We start from the raw sequence: 21211 nt of genomic DNA on the forward strand, positions 1-21211 counted from the left end.
TGTATTTGTCATACTGCAATAATAAAGACAGCCATACAATATATTTTAATAATTCAGTTATTCTACAGCACTTGCCAAACAAAACAGAGGTCACAGTGTTTTCTTTGAATTTTATACTGAAGTATTTCTACTTTAAAAACTATTAAAATTCCCAAGCCATAAAAGTGCCTGGCTCATTCAGCCCTGAGACCATTGTGTAGCTCATGAAGGATCCTGTTAGGAAACCCAGAGGAAATAGGCGACTTCATCCAGGTTGACAGGATAGTCTGTGAGCAGCACCGGGGTCTTCTCAAACAACTCCCCCTTGTAGCTGCGCCACTTGCCCGCTGGCAGGTAGACGTCACGCTCCTGCTTGCCCATCTCCAGGACAGGGGCCACCATGAGGGTGTCACCAATGAGGAACTGGGAGTCGATCCTGTGAGTGGCCTCGTCGCGGGGTGAGATCCACCAGATGGGACGGATGATGGGGTCCCCAGTGTCGGTGACCTCCCCAGCCAGCTCCAGCAGCAGTGGGGCCACCAGTGACTCGTGGAGCTCTGTGAACTTCTGTGCAATCTCCACCACCTCCTTGTCATAGAGCCAGGGTGGGATGGAGAACTGCATGGAGGGCATGAAGGCCGAGAGCTCCAGCCACCGAATGTACAGCTCCCGGTCAGGGATTTCCACTGCCCCTTCTGTCTTGTTGGGGAGGAAGTTTCCTCCAATCATATCTGGCAGTACAAACGGGTACCCCAGCATGCTGATGGTGAGCACCGTGGGGATGAGGGACTTGAGGCCGAGCTCGTAGCCCCAGACAGAGTCGCGGTCAATGATGCGGAAGAAGCAGGAGATGTTCTGCGACTGGTAGCCCACCCGCACCTCGGCCAGCTCGTAGAAGGGAATGGCCATCTCCGTGTAGCGCCGCGACCAGATGCTGGGGTCCGAGAGCGGGCGGAAGGTGCTGAACTGCTTGGGCAGGTAGCTGGTCTCGCCTGCGTCGAACTTGAAGGACGAAATGCCATACTTGTGTCGGAGCTGGCGCAGGTGGCTCTGGAACCAGTCCCGGGCTGCTGGGTTGGTGAAGTCCAGGATGGCCCCGATGCCGTTCCACCACTCCACCATGGCCGGCAGCCGCCCCGACGGCTCCTTGATGAACAGCTGACGCTCAATCCCCACCCCAAAATTGGGGGAATCTCTGTGTATGAAGGGATGAATCCACAGGGTGACCTTAAACCCATCCTCCCTCAGTTTTGCAAACATCTCTGTTATATTGGGGAACTTGACAGGGTCAAAGTCAAAGTCCCCATAGGCTTGTGTGTACATGTCATCAATTTCAATGTGGCTGCAGTTAAAATGGTATTTCTTAATGTTTCTTGCAAAATGCATAACTTTATCCTGGTCAATGTCTTTTTTGTAGAGGGCCCAGGTGGACCAGATGGGGTATCGGAAGGCGTTCTCGGCAGGGATCTTGGAGGGCTTGTTGAAGTACCGGCGCACCATGTACTTGTGGATGGAGGTGACGTCGGAGCCCACGCAGACGCGGTAGCTGAGCTCGGGGAAGGGCTGCTGCCCCGGCGGCGGCTTGTAGGGCGAGTCCTTGTAGCGGGCCTGGAAGAAGAGGGTGCGCTCGGTGGCGTTGAAGCCCAGGTGGAAGGGCACGGAGTCGTTGATCTTGATGGCCGCCGCCTTGGAGGAGAGCCAGTAGCGCTCCAGGATGCCGCCGAAGCTGTCGCGGAAGGAGTAGACGTCGCTCGTCACGTAGGGCATGGGCTCCTGGTAGCCGGCCAGGCGGATGGGCCAGTGCTGGGTGCTCATCTCCGAGCCCCCGTACCAGTGGGCGTCCTCCCAGAACATGGTGTGCTCCACCGCCGGGCCGGCCGCCAGCTCCTCCCAGCGCACGCGGTAGCACATCACCGTGTCCTTGGGCTTCACCGTCTGGATGAAGAAGTTGAGCGGCCCCCGTCCCGACCGCGTGCAGCTCAAAATCTCGCCCTCCTTGGAGCACGACTCCAGGTCGAGGCTGCCCGAGCGGAAGGCCAGACGGAAAACCACCTCCCCGTGCTGGTTCCTGATGACAAAGCCGTCCGCCCGCAGGTCCATCAGCTCCGTCTTGAGCCGCTCCGCCTTCCGCAGGGACACCGTGTAGTAGCACCAGGCCACCACCGCGGCGATGAACAGGACGAGGCCCAGCAAGATGGCCCCGAGCATGGGCCTCAGCTCCTTGGAGGGCTTCTGCTTCACCGGCGTGATGTTTTCAGGCAAATGTGTTTCTTTGGCATCTCCCTTTCGAGCCTTTCCATGTTTTCCCACACGCTGGGTAAGCTGTCTGTCCATGACTCCTTTGCAGCCTCAACCCCTGTCTAGAATCTTTGCTGTGGAATTCTTTTTTTCTCCAAGTGATGGATAGAAACTCCAAGATGCCGCACGAAGATATTCACAGCCTTCTTTCCAAAGCCCAGCCGCTCACACCTGCAGTGTTATTTCATGAACAGTAAACACCAAGAAAACCAACTAAATCTTGCTAACAGCCGTAGCTCCTCTCCTCCCGTGTGCAGCCTGGCAGTGCCTGTGGCCCTGCGGCTCTGGCTCGCTTTGCTCTGTGCAGCAGCCTGTTCACTGGCAGCTCTGCTGAGCTTTATTGGAGCGGGGCTGTGCCAGGATTCCCATGACCCTACCTTGGCTGCAGCCTCGCTGCGTCCTGCAGAGCAAGGGCGAAGGGATGAAAGTCAGGCCAGAGCCGGGACAAGAATGGGGCCAGGGAAAGGGGTTGGTACCTGAGCACACAAGCCGGATACCAGACACCAACCTGTTTTTACATTAATTATATGCCCTGCCAGATTTCCCCAACTGTCACAACTTCTCTGCATCAAATGCAGGCGGAGAAATGCTGCACTGAAGTGTCCAACCTCTGCCTGCTGTTCCCCACCACCTCCCAGGCATGCAGCTGGCAAGCAATGTTTTATCTCTCTGCACTTTGCTCCTTCCTTGAGCTGCAGGAGGACATGGGGACGCAGGGATGTTGGGATGCACGTAATTTCTGGCCAGCACCGTGCTGCTCTGGGGATGCTGGGCAGAGCCCTTCGGCTGCCTGTCCTGCTGCCTGTGCAGGAGAAATCACTCCAGTACAGCCCCTCTTGTCCTGTCAGGGGAAGAAGAGGATGTTTCCCTACATTCTCTTGTCAGTTTTTTTATCCTAATTCAGCTTCTGTAAATTCCAGGCTTATGTCAGGCAAGGCGCTACAGTGCGCTGGGGGTGGAAGATATTTAGATACAGAGTGTGTTAAAATGAAGTTGTTGAAAGAACAGGACTATATTAAAACCTTGTTTTGCTGAGAAATGTACAAGAAAACAACATGCATTCCAGGTGCATCAAGCATCACAAAGCCAGCTGGTGCAGTGCAGCTCACAGTATCTGAAAGAACATCTATTGCCAACAAAAACAACAGGGGGGGAAACTGAGGCAGGTGGCTGGGGGCAGCACGCTCCATGCAGTGGGGCTATTGGCTTCCCTGGCCCCATCTTGGTACCTGTGCGATCTGACAGAATGAAAACTTGCAGGAGCAGCCTGTATAGAGAGGAGGAAAAAGAGCCAAGTTGCTCACACAAACCGTGCCCAGCAATACATGCCAGACGTATTTACCCGCACCGCCATTACCTCAGTATCTAAGTATACAAAGATGATAAGTTGCCCAGGGAGCCGTTAAAAATACCAGAGGTCACCAAATTTGGGATCGATCGCAGCAGTCTCCCAACCACCTGAATGAGCTGCACAGTCACTTCTTGTAATGAGCTCTCACGGCTGAGTGAGGCTTTGCCGTGAAAAAGAGCCAAAGTGGATAAAACCTTTCCTGGGTGAGCCCTGGGATAAGGGGTGAGAGAAGGAAGGTCTCTGCTGCACCAAAGAGATGGTGGTCTGGGAGAGGGACAGCTTTGGGGGCCAGGTTGGGTTACCCGCGTTCTCGGGGCACTCTGCCAGTCCCAAAGTGCTCAGACCTGGCAGCCTCCCTGCTGCTGGCCCAGCTCCTCACACGGCTTTGCGGCTCCAGCTGGGGTGGCTTCAAGCAAACCCTGGTGTTTTTGCAAAACAACTTCTTTGCTTTGAAGATGTTTTTATGTGCTGGGTCAGCCCTTGCTTGCTGTCCTCGGAGCTTTCCTCCTCTTCTTCCTTCCTCTTTTTGCTCTCCCAGCCAGACTGAAGACAGAACTCGCCTTCAGGATGAGCCCCAGCATTTTCCAGGGTGAAAAAACAAGGAACAGAAAGGGAGATGGAAACAACTTTTTCAGGACTCCTTGGGGTTTGTTTGTTTGTTTCTTGTTTATGATGCTTGTTTGTTTGTGTTGGTAGTGTTTTTTAATATGTTGTTGATTAATTTAAAAAAAAGTCAGGACACCAGGGTTCCAAAATCCCCACAAGAATAAACGATGTAGGGGAATTTTCACAGCTTTCTATGCAGTGATTTCTCCCCCAGGCAACCACTTTAAATCCCTTGGTTTACCCTGGGGGCAGAAGATGGTTGACAGAAAGACAGTATACAAGGGAGTTAGGGCTCCAGGGCCAAGTTGTCCTGTTTCCAAGGCGTTTTGGTTTTTCCTCCTTCCTATGATGCAGAGGGTTGGTGTGTTGGTACCCCAGTCCTGCCCCTCACAGAGGAGAGGTTCCACCTGGGAGATGTGGGCAGTAGGTGGGCAGAGCAGGTTCTGGAGGCAGAGCAAGATGAAATTGGGATTCCTGGTACAGGACGCACTAAGGTAAGGTAGACTCTGAAGCTGCAAACGCCTGCCCTTCAAGGCTTATGTTGCATGAAAACGTTAAACATTCACTGCCCAGGGTCAATGAGGAGTCTTTCCAAGGGGTGCCATGGGTGATCCAACACCCAAATCCAGCCTTTTCCTTGGTCTGTCTGTGGGGTTATGGCATCACAGTGTCCCCTCCCCATGAATATTCAGCCAGTCCTTGCAAAGCCTTTCTGCCCCAGCAAATACTTAACACATACAAAGGTGCAACCACTTCCAACCAAGGATGGGTTGAATGCTCCCAAAGCACCCCAAAAGCCAGATGCCCCCGAGGTGCAGGCACAATTGTATTTTATTTTGGCTGGTTTATCACATGCTGATCTGCTATGGGTCTGGCCCCATCAGTTCCCTAGCCCTTCCTCCCAAAGGAGACAGGATTCCTAACCCCTAGGATCTAAGCAGCCCTTAGCATGCACAGATTAAACATTGACGTACCCAACACTGTGACATGCAGAAAATGAGTGGGGACTTTAGACCCTCTTAGAGGTAAACAGGAGCTTAGCAAGGGTTTCAAGTGATGAAACGTATGTCAGCCTGCTCAAAGGGCAGCTACACACCTAAACCCCTTTGTACACCAACCTCAGAGCCTCCTCCAGACCAGATCTGTCCCCAGCGACCTCTCTGATCTCTTGGCACATGTGACACAAAGTTTGTCAGGCCTCGGTCCAGGTCCAAGCTATGTGACATCTGAATCCTCAGACTTTTGCCTTTCCAACGCATTTACCTGCCTGCTGGTGCAGGGAGATTTTCACTCATCAAATAACACATCAGGAAACAATTCTGTCTTTAAACAAAGGGATAGTTTTCTATATTAAGATTCCTTTTATAACAGGCTATCAAACACTTAGGAGTCACTATCAGGCACTTGTAGGGAGAGTATATGACATGTTCTAGCAGAAAGCGCCATAGGTAGCTATAAGTCATGGTCATAAACAAACTATTGCCCTGTCAAACTCTGCAAGAATCGATTAATCATTTACCTTTTAAACCGTTTCAAATAGGACCTTTTTAATGGAAAACACACCCAAAGAAGAAAGCAGTTACGACTAGTTCTCATTTCCCATAGCAGCCTGGCACACACAGGTGTTGTATGGGGGCTTTATAGCTAAAGGGGCCCAGGGGAGCTTTGCCCACCTTTTTTTTTTTTCTGTGTGTAGATATGATGTGAGAAAAGAGCTATCTGCTGTCACTTCAGCCAAGGAGGGGGAGCGAGGGAGAGCCAGGGTTATCGCATGAGCTGCCACAGATTAGCCACAAAGCCAACAAGGCTTAATGGAAGGGGGAAGTGTCTGGGCGACACATGCAGAGGGTGAGGTGACATTGCCAAGGACACTCTGCAGTCTGTGTGATGCAGGTGGGGGCACTAACGTCCCTGCCAGAAGCACCCAGTGCTTAGGGAGCACCTGGAGCAACCTGAGAGGGACGTAGACACAGTCCTTGCCATGGAGTGCTGCAAGACCTGCTCCTCCTGGAAAAAACTCAAAGCTTGGTTGTGACCCAAACATGGAGTATATTAACCACAGCACTCACCCCTTGCCCTAGCTCTGGGCTTTGAGCAAGTCCTGGTAGCTCCAGCGAGGGCAACGGTGACAGCTGGCCTCACCACCTTGACCCTTGGCCTGTGCAGATCTCTCCTTGGGCTGAAACAGCAGTTTGGTTCATATTAACCCCATATCAGCAGTAGAGTCCAACCTGCCGGAGGCTTGTAGCTGTATCTTGCAGAGATACACCAACAGTAGGGAGAGACCTGCACCAGCTCACACACACCAAACTGCACTGAGCATGCAGCCACACTGATTTGGGGGTCTCTGCACTGCTCACCATGTCTCCTGATGCCTCGAGGGTTTTTTGCTCATCTTGGCATGAAGTTGGCTGCACGGACTCTGCTGGCTTGTGCTTGTACAAAGTGCTGCTGCAATGCTGGTAACCCCGTGCAAGCCTGACAGTCCTATAAACCCTCTGGAGATATGTAAATCCAGGTCTAAAGCAGAATTATTACCTGGAGTTTCTCCTTATCCAGAGGATCCCAGTCCCTCACTGTTGGGAATAAAGTGGAGTTTACTGCACAGGTCTTCCAGTGCTAATTGCTGTAGGGGCAAGCAGTGGAAAGTCGCACTCCTGTCCTTGTATATGAACAAGTTCTTCCTTCCTAAGCTGGCAGAAGAAAAACATGCAAACTATTTTTTTCCCCCACTTCAGGGCTCTCTCTGGCTCCCGAGCCTGCACACAGTATCCATGTGCTGCTCCCAGCTGCAAGTAGTGGCCACAGCATCCTGCCGCATGCTGAGAGCTGCTCTGCCCGCATCCTTGGGAAGGAGCTCCATCTGCTGAGCCAGTGCCCCAGGCTGAAGACCAGGGAGTACTTCCAGGCTTGTGTCAGGGCTGCAGGGTCACCACTCATCAGACATCCCTTGGGCATCACCAAGCCCGTCAGGCGCTTTTGTGTCAGCATCAGGGCTTGTGAGGAGCTCTGGAGAGTTTTTGAGGTGCCTTCCCCTGATGACAAAGCAAATGGAGCAGAAAGTGATAAGCAAAGCACAGATGAGGGGGAAAAAAGGTTATTGTGTGCCACAGCTGCAATCATGCGAGCAGGCTGGGGAATGGCAGAAATATAGGAAAAGATGGGGGGGAAAGGGTGCTCTCATCACAGTCTGTTCTGCATGAAGTTGGTGAGCTGAGCTCATGCCAGCTGAAGGAGTAAGCCAGAAGGGAGCTGGGTCCAAGCTGGGCTTTCTCCCACTTAGATCCAGGCTCAGGTGGAGGCTAAGCTTGTCAAGAGAACCCTTGGGAGCTGCCTGCAACAGCAGTGAGATAAAGAGGCTCAATACCTTGAAGGCTTTCCCCTAGGAGGTGAACCAGTCTCAACTGCTATTTTCTTGTGAGAATGAGCTAGAGACCTGCCATGAGCTCCAGGCAGGTCCTTGAGAGATGCTTCAAGCTCAAGGTTAAGGCAACTGCCTACCAGGGTGAGGGTCCTGGGCACTTGTATCTCATACCTGCCCTTGTGGGACTTCTTGAAAGCACTGATGCACCCACAGAGGGAGACAAGGCTCCCAGGCAGGCTGAGGGCAGCTGCTCTGGGCTCCCCACAGTCTCAGTCTGCTGCTCACATGGGAGCAGGGCTGTGAGGACCACATCTAACCCAGGCGTCTCTGGAGATGCTGCTTTGTCCCAGACCAGCACTACTTCCCAGCCACAGGGGATTTTTGGTAGGTAAAAAATCTCTTTTTCCTTCTTCATCCCTTCTTGGAAATACAAGATCTTTACTGACGCCAGCTGCTTCTCCGTGATCAAAGGTTTCACTGAAGAGACAATCCCATGGTGGCCAGATCCCTCCCTCAGCTTGCCTTGGCACTCACCCAGCTTTGATCAGGGCAATGAAAGCCCGTCTTCAAAGTGGATGTGGATGGAGGAATGAAACATGGCTAGTGGCAGCCCGCAGCCAGAGGGATGTGATAGGGTGTTACCACTGAAACTCAGCCTGGCCATAAGCAAGAAAGACTTCAGAAATTACACACACCCATGGCTGAAGCTGATCCTTTCACAAGCGCTTTGAAAAAGGCACCCAGACCAGATAGAAATACCTGCAAAAGGCCAGAGAGCTAGAAAGAAAGCTAATAAGCATTTGCACCCCTGCTTGGAGGAGGTTACCCAGGGAGAGAGGAAGATTTCATCCCTAAAACGCTGAACAACAAAAGAAACCCCCAGAGCCCCAGCCCTCTTCATTGCAGGGACCTGATGTGAGTTTTGCCATCCCTGTCCTGGGGTGACACTATGGGTACAAGATTGAGCTCAGATTTTAAGCCACTTGCTGATGTCCTGTGGCTTGCTTGCTCCAGTGCTGGTGTGAAAGCCTGATGGATGGCTGTGCTATGCCTGAGCATCCCATGGGTTTTACGCTAGTGAAATATTTGCCTCTGCTTACTCTCCTGATGCTGTGCATCAGAAAGCTGTGCCTGTCCCACAACAGACAGGGCTGTATTTGGCTGTCTGGTGAGCGATCCCTGTGTTTGAAGACACGGTGCGTAATACTATGTCCCCATCAGGAGATGAAGTTTCGCTTCATCATAACTTCATTCTGATTAAATTGACCATGATCTGCAAAATGATGAGAAAAAGCAATGCACTCGTCAAACTGATGATGGAGCCAAGAACAAGGCTACTCCAAGGGACTCGGGTCAGCAAGGACTAACTGACATGGAAATTACATGACCAAGAGCCAGCAATTACAGGGCTACTCTGCTCCACTTGGGAGAGACCACAGCTGGAAAGTAGCTTGTTCTTGCCCAGAGGCATCCTGGGAAAAGCTGTGGAAACGATTTGGAGAAAGCATCCTTACACATGGGGCTACCCGGAGATCTGGATTCAGAGCCTGAACAAATCCCTTAGTCTCTGTAGGAGATAAATCTGACCCTGGTGAAGGTGATGCCTATGTTATCAATGCTTATAAATATCTCAAGGGGGGGTGTCAAGAGGATGGGACCAGACTCCTTTCAGTGGTGCCCAGTGACAGGATGAGGGGCAATGGGCACAGACTGAAACGCAGGAGGTTCCATCTGAATATGAGGAGAAACTTCTTTGCTTTGAGGGTGCCAGAGCCCTGGAACAGGCTGCCCAGAGAGGTTGTGGAGTCTCCTTCTCTGGAGACATTCAAACCCACCTGGACACCTTCCTGTGTGATCTGCTCTGGTGAACCTGCTTTAGCAGGTGGGTTGGACTGGATGATCTCCAGAGGTCCCTTCCAACCCCAACCATTCTGTGATTCTGTGATAAGCAAGCCAATGCACTGTGGAGGAATAGGTTCTAAGGCTACAAAGTGATTTTATTTGCAAATGCTTTCTTGCATGTATAAGAAATAAGGCAAAATTGGTGTCCTGAAACCCTAAAAATCTCAATGGCTGATGTTCAACTGATTCATTTTGGTCTGTGTTGACATGTTAATTTTAGACTGACCACTCTTCTTCAGGGCTTAAAAATCGCATCTGTTTCTGGGTTAGGCTTTCCTCAGTCTGGTGCAAGTGGGGGATTCAGTGGCAGCCTGAACATCCTGTATCTCATTAAGGGATTGCCAAAGCTGGGGCAGGGGGAGTGGGGTTGGGGTGGGCATGGGATTGAAAATTGCATTTGGTTATGGTGTTAAGATGCATCTCTGGATGGAGCAGATCTCCAGATGGAACAGATCTCCAGATGGAGCAAACCTCCAGTCCGGTACCCCAGGACAGGGTGTTGGGCAGCAAGGAGGGCTGGGTTCTGTGCTGTGGCATCCCTTGTCGCCATCAATGCCAGATGGAGGTGACGGCACTAGAGCCAGGGGACAGCTGAGCAGAGATGCTTCAGGACATCACACTGGAAGAGGAGTACCAGCACATGACCTCTAGAAGAAAAGTTGGAACTCTTCTTTCTTTCATTCCTTTCATTAGGGCAAGGAATGGAACATGGCTTAATAGCAGATGGGAGAGATTATTTGAAGCAAGAAGATACCTTTAAAAACTTGGAAGCACACCTCGGAGAATAAAACACCTGGATTTCCCACAGGCTTTGCACAGAGTTTTAAAGGCCCCAGCAAGAACAGAGGAGGTCCAGAATAAGAGGGAAGATCCTGTCAAGATTAAATATCTGCAGAAAGAAGGGAAGCGGTGGGAATGAAGATGGGATCATTTTCCCAAGGGAGGTGATAGGGGCTTGTTCAGGGCACAAATCTGAGCTGCCCATCTTGCAGAGGCAGGAGATCTGCTCAACACTCTGGGACTGGGAAATCCTGAGCTGCAAAGGGCAGGAAAAAGTAGGGCACACACCTAACTATTTTCTTAGTTTTCCCTTGGCATCCTTTGTGGATCCCTGCTGGATTCAGACCTGGGGTTAGACCTATGGCCTGACCCTCTATGGTCTTCCCAACACTAAAACTACAGCAAAGAGCCTTGACAGCCCACCTGGCCAGAGGATACCTTCCTGGCACATACAGGGAAAGGCCTTCTGGGTGGTAAAAAGCAACAGTAATCCTGTGTATTGGGAGAAATCTGGGATTCAGGAATTCAGAGAGAGCCTTCATGGCTTTGAGCAGATCACAGCCTCTCCATGCCTCAGTTTCCTTTATGTGAAATGGATGGAAGGGCCAGGAGGAGAAAACCAGGAGATGTACCAGCTCCCAGGGTCAGAGTAATAGCAGGATCCACGATAGGAGAGCACAGTGACCTTTTCACCATCCAACAGGGAGACGCATCCACCGCAAGCTCTTCCCTCTCCTCCTCCTCCTGTGGGAGGGACACACTCGCTCAGAGAATGTGGTGGAGAGCGTTTGTGTTTTCGACCCCAGCCGTGTGGAGGAGAGTTTAACATCTGTGCTTTTTAAATTAAAAATGCCTGGTATTTAGTGTGAATTGACACATTCCCATGGGGAAAAGAAACCAGTAATCCCAAATAAACCAGTTCTGTGGTGTTTTTCCTGAGTGCAGTGCTATGGCCAGGCAGGAGCAAACTCCCCAGGCCAAGAACTTCCCCAGACTTCCCTTTTGATTTGCTGTAGGATAACCATTGCCATATCCACATCCATCTGGGAAGAAGCTGGTCTGGTTAGAAGCCAGATCCCTTCTCTGAGAGGGGGAAAGCTGGTAGCCACCATCCCAGCTTGGGCACAGAGGGAACTGCACCCTTGCAAGACTCTGACCTGAGCTCATGCCCTTGCGCCAAATGACACTGCGCTGTTCTAATTTGACAGCCTGGCCGCTAAATGAAGCAGGTCCCAGCACTCCCAGTGACTCCTCTTGTCATGGGCAGAGCTGGGGGATGTGGAGTTGGTGCCATGCAGGACTGGTCCCTAAAAGTAAAAGTGAAGCCATCACTTCTGTGTGTTTTTATGCAAAAGGATATATCCAGGTGAGAATGGCCCCAGGGAGCAGGTGAGACAGAAGAGTGCAGAGAGGGTGTAGCTGAACAGGAGCATCTCACCAGGAAAATTGTAACTCTGGCTTCCTCTGCTGTTCTTTCACCTGACAGCCTTTCCTGCTGCTGTCCCTCGGGGAGGAATGTGTGGTTTCCCCACTGTGCAGAGCCCAACCTTATGCTTAAAAAGCCAAACTCACCTTAAGCAACCCTCTATGCAAGGCCCAAATTGATGCATAAAAAGCCAAATGCCCTGAGCAACCCTCAGTGTGAGCAGCAGGGCAGATCCAGTGCAAGACCCTTCTACCTGGCCAGGATCTCAGCCCCCCTTCCATCACCCTCCACCACCCCCCACAGATGCTTTGCAATATTTTATCTCCTCCGTGACCTATAGTGGTCCTTAAACTCATTCTCCCTGAAGAGAGAATGACCCTGTGACAGCACAGTCAAGAGCAGGGTTTCAGCAAACACATCCCACGCCCCTCCGGGCACTCCTGCCGAACTTTGCCTTTTCTTGCCAGGCCAGCCCTGTATCCTCCTCCGCTCCGCAGCCCGTCATCCTGCTTAGCATTCCGTGCTCATTGCTGGGAGCAACCCTGGCTGCTAAGGAGCCGAGCTCGGCGGCTGCGAGCATCTCGGGCCAGTGTTCCCCCATCCTGGCTCGTCATCTGATTTCTCCTAAGGGATAACCACTGAGCGGGACCGCGTCTCCAAGCTGATGCTTTGCTGATAAGGCAGCTGCCAAGTCTCCAGTACTAAGACAAAAGAGTTTTTCTCTTCCCAGCAGGTTTTTCTGCTGTGAATGTCAGAGGAAGAGGGAAAAGCGAGCTGCCAGGCACTCCTCACAGGCAAGAGGCTTCAGGGGCTCCTTCCACACCACTGTTCTGTCAGACCATGGAGCTTTTCAGGCTGAGCCTAGGCTGTATTTGCCTCCTTCCTTGGCTTGAAGGTAAGTTTCTCCTCCTTTGGGGTAGCTGGAAAGCGGGAAGCAAACAGCCTCACATATTTTAACCCACTTTCCTTCTGAAGTGTTTTTTGGGCTGCAAAGCTCTGAACCCACCAGCAGCAAAACCAGTGCCCTGGAGGCACATTTCAAGGCTGCATTTAAAATGGGATTAAATGCAGGGGTACAGGAGAGTGAAGGACAGGCTGGCAGGGTGCTGGGATGGCTTGGCCAGGGACACTGTGGCATCATGCTGGCCGCTTTTATAAAGTGCTTTTAAACTGCTAAGAGAAGCAGATAAATAAACCCTCTCAGGAGTGAGACTGATGCCCTGAGCACTGTGTTTGCTCCCTGTCCCAGCAGCAGTGAGTGGGCTCGAAGCATGCTGGCAGAATGGGAGAGCGTGGTGGGAAAGGGAGCAGGACCTTGTTGCATTAGTCCTGCTCCTGTGGCGGTTGGCTGGGAGTGGGATGTGCTGGGGAGATGCAGAGTTTGCATCATTCATCACTGTGGAGCAAACTTGGTAAAGGCTCATGTTAACATTCAGCTGCTTGCTGAGGTCGGTCAAATCCTGTATCCTGCCTGTACACAGGAGGATTTTGAATCCAAGTAGCCTTGTTTTTGACATGCATGGGTAGATGAGGAAAGCTAAAGCCCTGCCAAGCATCATCCTGCAGAGCTGGAGCAGTGCTATCCAGGAACAGTTACCTGGGAGCGGTGCTACCCACGGTCTCACCCACCCCATCATGGGCGGTGGGGAGCATATCTTTTCTTTAAAAAAGGACGAAGCCCCTGAACTAATAAGTAATTCACTTTTTATTATTCCTGAGATGCTAGGCTGAAAGAGACTAATTGAAATAAAGCCCTGAAGCTTCAAGGAGGATAGCCCTGCAGTTTTGCAGGTTACCTGCTCAGAGCTTTTCAAGCTCCCTAGGCCATAGGACTACAACTGGTCGGGCTGCACAGCTGGTGTGCTTATTCCTTAAAGATGAACCTCAAACTCGCAGCTCTGACCATAATGCCTTTTGCTTTCAAATACCTTTTCCACAGCCTCTAAATGTGTGTTCGTGGGGCTGCTTTGAGCAGCTAGCCCTCAGTTTGCTCTGCAGCCAGGTTGAAGGAGAGGTTTGTGCTCCTACAGATTTGACTTTTGCTCCATCTCCTGCTGTTTTTTGCACCCAAAATCCTGCCAGATAGATGAAATCCAGTGAATTGAATCTCTCTTTTTTCAAAGCTTCAGGCTGTGGGTATGTTGCTGTGCTAGTGCGGGGTGAAGATATATGTACATCTTTCAAAAGTTACAGGGGATGTGGTTAGCACCTGGAGGTGACAATGTGGTGGGATGCCAGGAGAGCAGAACAACCTCCAGGGTCTTCCTCTTTTGCTCTAATACAGATCTTGTCTGGTGTTAGGAGAAAGTGGTTCTTTACTGCCAACACAAAACAGGAGCCCCATGGTTATGCTTTATTACTGAATTAGGAAGGATTGCAGGACGTTTCCACAGAACATTTCCTTTCCAGTTAAACGCTCTTGGTGCAATCGCATGACCAGCTATTGCATTTCAGCCTGCCCACTAACAAAACCACAACTGTTTTGCAAGAAAGGTATTTATCTTCCCAACACCTGGCAATGCCCAAAGCAAGATCAAAGAGCAGACAGCAAACATGTTCTTGCTTGGGGCTGATCTCTCCCTGATCTCTCCCTGCAGAAGCGTCTCCGCATCCCATCCTGCCTGGGGCTGCTGAGCTCTAAGGCTGCCCACAGGACAGAGGTGCTTGCTCCCAACAGACCTTAGAGGGTTCAGTTTCCTGCTGGAAACTGGAAATCCTGGAATTGCCTAAGCTGTTTCTGACAGTGGTTTCTTTGGAAAGTCCCTGCAAGCAGGGAGAGACCTGAAGTTTTCCCTTAACAAGTCAAGCCTGACATAACAGAGTGAGGTGTGATGGGTAGCGGGGAGATGGGAACCGTCAGGATCTGTGCATGTACAAGCACAAAGAAAACGGCTGCAAAAATATTGCATTTAACATTAACTCTTGATTCTCATGCTCTGAGCATAAGGCTGGTGGTGGCTCTGCTTGGCAGTCTGGTCTGATCCCATATCCTGGGGGCTGCTCTCCTAACTCCCAAATCCATGTACAGTGCTGGCTGCTCCATGACCCCTTGCACCCCACTCCCCTATGGCAGCCCTTAGCATCTCGCATTGAAAAGGCAGAAACGTCAAACTTATCTGATAATTCTCCTCCCCCATATGCTTCTCCAGCCCCCAACTATTATCTGCTCAGGGGATTCCCTGGCTCTGCTGTGTTTAACTGTTCAGTGGCTATCAGATCTCCTCCCTCGGCTCGCGCAGGCCCTCCCTGGCAGCAAGGATGCACAGCTGCTGGGTGCAGAGCCACCACCACACGCCGTGAGCCTTCCCTTGGTGCCCCATGTCCCATCTGGGATCAGTCCTTGACCACTCAGCCCCTGCCCATCTTCTCCAGACCTCTCTGGATTTTACAGACCTCCATCATATTCCCCAAGGGCCTGTTTTTTGCCACGTGCATCAGCTTTGTGTTGACTTCAACCTCCTCTGCCTAACACCATTTATCCATCTGCTTTTCCATGCCAAAACCTTACTTCTTTTTTCTGTGGCTGCTCTGCTCCCTCAGAGGCCTTTGCTGAGATACTTGGTCAAAAGTGGACCTTGCAGTAATGTGGAAAGCTATGAAGCCTTGCTGGTTAACCAAAAGCAGGATACTATTAAGAAAACAGCAACGGTTGGGAAAAACACAGCCCAATGTTGTTGCCAGAAGCAACAGCTGGGAACTGCTCTTGGAGAGACATGTTACTGGAAAATAATCTGAGTGCAGACCAAGAAGTATTTGCAATCAGGTACTTGCACTGACAAGCCATTTGCCAGCTAATTACTGGCAGTCACCAGTAGGTTTTGTTGACTTCTCTATGAAAATCATACATCTTGATAAGAGCTGATCAGCTGCCCGAAGTGATGGAAATTGTGCTCCCATAAAACCAGAGCTCCCAGTTGCCAGGTAGCTGCTCACCCAGCTCCTGTTCTCCCTGCTCTGCTTGGACTCATGGGTGGAAGCCCGTTTGTCCTCCAACAGAGGCTCACCATGTTCCATCTAGCTTCGTCCTCTCTAAAGTAGATTGGCCACATCTACTGGCCTGTCATGGATATTTGTGTCTCCAAACTTTACACCCACATAAGCTCAGTTGTACGCTGAAGAAGGACCAGGGCAAAATAAAACTAATGCTGGTTCCAGTCAACAGCCTGGTTTGCAAAAAAATACCTAATCTCTCCTCCTGCCATGCGGGTCTTGGCGTATAAATTCAGGCAAAGCAGACAACAGGGTGCTAATCTCACCATTTTCCTGTGTACATCTTGATTTCCTGCCTTTGCCCAAACATACCTGGTTCATCACACTCGCGTGTCTTCCAGATGTATTTAATTTCCTCATCCCATGGCCCTGGTCCGGTTTGCTGCGCGAGCAGCAGAGAGGGGCTTGTTGCCTTGGATGGAGGGAGATCTTTTCATGAGAAGGATCTATTGCTGAGCTGCATTCAAGATTGCTCCTGCTCACTTGATTAAGTTCTTTGTCCATAGGTGATAGCATCTAAGCTGCTTGCTTCAGTTGGATTCAATGTAATGTTCCTGCAAGTGATCTTAGAGGGCAATGTCTTGCACTGAGTTCCATCTGCATGGGTAACTCTCCTGCCTTAACTATGAGCATCCCTCTGCTGCTGTTGCATCTTCTCATTTCTATCTGGTCCTGACCCTCTGCAGGAGGTGGAAACAGCGTGCTGGGGCCCAGGGGAGCGCTGAAACAGCTTCCCCTCCATCATGGCACAATATGATAATTTCAGGCCACCACAGCAAACTGCTCCTGCTCCTATGGCCAGTCACATGAAAATCTCTTATGCCTTCATCAAATATCTTTCCATACCACCTGGTTTTGTAGATGTGCCACAAAAGCCTCACTGTATATTTGGTCATGAATTTGAATCCTGGTAGGGGATCTGGATAGAAGAGGGTGGTAGCTCTGCATTACCAGCATGAGGCCCAGCAGTGAGGGCAGGAGAGCTTGTATGCTGTGCTTCTCTGAAGGGAGAAGGTCCCATAACCAGTACCAGGGTGGGGAGTGGTGTTGACCCCATCACCACAGTGTATGAGCAGCTAAGGATAGATTTCCCTGCCTCCTCTGGTTAATTTTTCCTCTTTTGGGCCAGGGCGATTTCTGGTGGGAGCCTGAATCCCCCATGGCTGTCTTTACAGACAGGGCAGAGACCAAATTGCTGGCAAGGCAGCTTGAGAGGATGGGAGTCTTCCAAGCCTTCTTCCCACCTGATGCCCCTTTAACTGCAGCAATAGTCCAATGAGAGGATTCTAAATCCTGGGAGAGCTGATATTCAGGGGCAGTCGTGCAAAGAGGCAAACATATATAGTGTGTATGAGAACGAAGTGCGCCAGTCTCCATTGGCGCATGCTCTGTAGAGGAGATATGATCACCTGCAGCAGCAAACAGTGGAGGCAGATTAAACTGAGCAGCAACCTCACTTGTCTCACTGTAACTCAGGCGATGGCACTGCTGGCTCCAAGGTGTATAAGCCTTTGCACATGTAGCCCTAGTGCTCTGCTCATTTGAGGTGGAAGCAGCAAAGACAGCTTGGAGACATGTCTCTAAGATACTGTTGCCATGGCCTGGGTGACTCAGGATGAGCTGCTGTCATATGGTGGTACCTAAGAACAGCCACATTTGGGAGCTCTCCTGGGCCATGGGATGTCCTTCGTGAAGCAGTTCCTATGAGAGGTGCCATGACTGCTGCAGATGGACATGTGCTTTCAAGGGCAGGTAGGGGGAGGAAAAAGTAAGTTCCTGACTGTGACTCCGTGGTTGTCTTCCCCCTACAGAACACACCTATTTGGCAAGAGAAATTGAGCTAATTAAAGGATTTTTCAAAGAGTTAGGAACCCCACTGGGGAGGGCAAAAGAGGCCAAAGTCAATGCTGATGCTCCTGGGTAACATAAGGTGTTTTGGGAACATGTGCTTGCTCGTCTCTCACTTACCCCTTCCCTCCACAGAGCCTTTAAATGGACCAACCCATTCCCAAATAATTTGCATCAAGCCATCACAGGCACTGCTTAGAAATGGCAGAAAATTTCCCAGCCATTACTGGTAACCAAAGCTTTCCTGGTGGCATTACCTTAATTAGGAACATTGCACGGATTTTGTTCCCAGTCTTACAAGGAACAGCATGTCCCAAGGGTGGCCATGCTGCAGAGACGCAGGGGACTATATTTGCTTGCTTTTTTTTCTTGTAACCGGAGTGGCAGTATCATAGGACAAACAAGCTGGCATCAAGTGCCTTTGCTAGAAACTGTTTATTTTGTTCCTAAAAATACGAAGAGGCCAAAATGTTCAAGCATGAGCAGCTCAAAGCAGGCCCTACGAGTAAGGCTGGCATTTTCCAGAGACACTGAGTCCCATCCCCAAGGAGTAAACTGGATGCTCTGCTTGCTCCAGGTTAACATTCCCCAAATGTTAGGCAAGTCATTTGGCCCCCTGAGTAAAGATTCTTGCTGCCTGATGTGTATCCCAAAGTAAATACTCTCCAGCTTTATTTGTGGGTCTGCCCCTCATGACTGCATGGGGCATATGCAATGCTTGTCGCCAGTTACCTGTATCTAACTGTATGGTGCTCACTTAGATTGCAACATCTCAACCTCAGAAAAGGTCCTAGAAAAAATTCATGGGTAGTGGATGGTGAACCTGTATGACAGACACAGATTCACATCTTGGTTGGCAAGGACCCTGCGCAACATCACAAGGAAACCCCTGCTGTTGACAGCCAGCCTTACAGAGAGCTCAGCATCACTGTCAGTAGGGAAGACGTGTGGACCACAGTTCAGAGGAGAGGGATTATGGTCCCAGAATTTGCTGCCACCCTCCTGTGTAACGTTGAACCAAGCAAAGTTTAGCTAGACCTCTGTTCCCAAGCTGTAAAAAGGTGGCTATACTTTAGGACTTGAGGTATGGTATGAAGAAAACTCGGTGGTATGTGCTACTGAGGAGCTATACAAATCTGACATGAAAGCACTTCAGATGCAGTTCTGAGGTTCCTCATCTCACATGTATTCCCGTGGCAGATGGGCTGCCCTGGACCTTCAGTGGGGTGAGTGCTGACCGAGACCTGCATAAAACCAAAATAACTGGTAGAAAGGGGCAGCTGAAAAGTGCAAAAGGCTGGTATTATAGATAACACGGGGATACGTGATACTTACTGCTAATGTGCAGGTAACAGTGCGATTCTTTAGAAGGTAATCTGTACCATCAGAGAATGTACACAGAACAAAACACAAATCTGCTGGCTGGGTTGAACAGATGCACTCTTCAAAATTTAATTAAAAAAATGAAACTTTCAAATGGACAGTCTTTGCCAAGCAAGCAAAAGAAAAAACTGCAGAGATTCTGGCTTGTTTAGTAATAAAACCCATGATAAAACATATGAGAAAAAGATTTAGAAGAGCAACCCAGAAAGAGCATAAAAAAACTAGCTACACAAATTTTCAAACACATGTGAAGTAGGAACTTGGTGGGGGTAAGGAGGACAATAAATAACTGGTGTAAATATATGAAGGGCAACCAAAGCAGGGCAGTGTAGAAAGGCTGAATGGATTATTGGTTCTGGTTCTCACTTCAGACATGGACAGGGAGGTCCTCAAATATCAGTCACTCTCTGCAGTTTGAAGTGCTACCAAACAAAACTGCCAACAGAGGAAGTTTTAGGAGAAAAAAAATAAAAAATAAAAATACTCTGTGGCAAATGACCAGCCCGGCCCAGATGGCATTCACACTGAGTTACAGGAAACTAAAGATTACAGTTTTTAAACTTGTACGAAGTATGTAAACTCTTACTTAAAGCAACCACAGCACCAAAGGACTGTGTTACAGCAGTTACATTCCTCTTAAGAGGGATCCTTGCACAGCCTGGGGAAACACAGGTCACCAGGTTTGATTTCAGCATTAGGCAAGTCTGTAGAAACAAAGAAGAGAATTTGCAGACAGAACAGATAAAGATCAGAAAAATCAATGCAACTTTTGTAGTGGGAATGTCTGACACCTGTGATGGCATCAACAGTGCATAGATGTGAGCTGATCTAGACTTTATGCTTGCGCTTGCAAAAGGCTTTTGATAAGGTTCTTCCACCAAGGCCTTTAATCATAGAATTATAGAACAGTTTGGGTTAGAAGGGACCTTCCAAGCTCATCTAGTCCAACCCCACTGCAATGAGCCTGGACATCTTCAACTAGCTCAGGTTGCTCAGAGCCCCGTCCAGCCTGGCCTGGGATGTCTCCAGGCATGGGGCATCGACCACATCTCTGGGCAACCTGGACCAGTGTGTCACTACCCACAGGGCAGAAATAAACTCCATTCTCATGGAGTAAGAGAGAAACTTAGCCCACAGACTGGAACACAGAGGTGGAATGAGTTGACAATGATGGCAGCAGAGTGAAGGTATCAGCAGATGCCAACGAAGATCAATAAGGATGAATGATGAAATAATTAAGTTTGCTGATGGCACAAAATTATTTAGAGTAATCAAAACTGAAGTTGACTGCATGGAGCTGCAGAAGGAGCTCATGATACTGATCAGCCAACAACATGGTTTTTGAACTTCAGATTTGAAAAATACAATCTAGTGTACACAGACAAAACCATTTTAACCATCAATACCCAGCCTCAACTAGTTCATACACTTTAGGAAGGAGCCATCGGTGTCCTTGCTGTCTTCAGTGAGCTCTGTCTGATTCATACCCTCCTTCCCTACTAGCAAATACTAATGCCAAGTGCTGGAGAGAAGATACTTGCCTCAGCAGATATTTTATCTGGCCCAGCATACTTCTCATGTTGCCCTGTTATACTTTTATGCAGCTCTCAAATCATTACTTTGGATATTAGTTTCTACCAATTAAGAGGAAGCAAAGAGGTGAGAATCCTGGATTCCAGGTCCTAGAAAAAAATATGGCGAGGGGACTGTATTCATTCACTTTGGATTTTCTAAAGATTATGGGAGGTTATATATAAGACATTTATCCTGCCTTGGGAAACTGACAGAAACTCAAGCCCAACGTGCATTAAACATCTTCCCTCCACCAAGCTCTCAACAAGGGGTAAAGAGTACAGGACTCATGAGCTGTCTACAGATCCCCCAAAATCTTAATTTCTGTTTAGGCACATGGGATTGCCAGGAATTGCCTGGATCGGTGGGTATCACAGGTCCATGAAACTCAATATCCCAGCACAGACACACCATCCTCATCTTGGAGATGTAGTTTCTCCTCAGGCATTCAGGCTGAGTTGTTTCTAATTTAGCAACCCCGAGGCACTATTAATCTAGCAGACCCTCAGAATTTCCTGAGACAAAGCCTAAGAGCTCTTTTAAGCTATTGTTCATACCCTTGGTATTGTGTACTGGCTTCTGTTTACACTGTCATTAGTTTTTTCAAGTACTGAGCCAAATACTTGCTGCCAGGGAAAAGTATTGTTCTTTGCTTTGGGAGGGACCTCTGCAGAAATAGTTGTTCTTGTCTAACATCACTTTTCAGTCTCCT

The 21211-nt window shown here is 49.7% G+C and overlaps 2 protein-coding genes across 3 annotated transcripts in view; one reads left to right on the forward strand and one right to left on the reverse strand.

Annotated features, from left to right (window-relative positions):
* On the reverse strand, window positions 1-16432 carry LOC309451027 (myogenesis-regulating glycosidase-like). Its single transcript, XM_082074404.1, has 2 exons — window positions 16009-16432; window positions 1-2448 (listed from the first exon to the last, which is right to left on the reverse strand). The coding sequence occupies exon 2, from the start codon at window positions 2311-2313 to the stop codon at window positions 217-219; it is 2097 nt and encodes a 698-aa protein (XP_081930530.1). The 5' UTR covers window positions 2314-2448; window positions 16009-16432; the 3' UTR covers window positions 1-216.
* Window positions 4119-21211, forward strand: part of LOC309451029 (uncharacterized protein) — a 25728-nt gene continuing 8635 nt past the window's right edge. The window contains exons 1-2 of one of the 2 annotated variants that reach the window (XM_082074407.1): window positions 4119-4274; window positions 12440-12601. In XM_082074407.1, coding sequence (XP_081930533.1) covers window positions 4196-4274; window positions 12440-12601 — 241 coding nt within the window. In that variant the 5' untranslated portion in view covers window positions 4119-4195. Of the gene's footprint in view, window positions 4275-12436; window positions 12602-21211 lie in introns of both variants that reach the window. The other variant, XM_082074408.1, reaches the window with a different exon arrangement.

The sequence above is a fragment of the Streptopelia decaocto genome (genome assembly GCF_964273445.1).
Source record: "Streptopelia decaocto genome assembly, chromosome: Z".
Taxonomy (NCBI): domain Eukaryota; kingdom Metazoa; phylum Chordata; class Aves; order Columbiformes; family Columbidae; genus Streptopelia; species Streptopelia decaocto.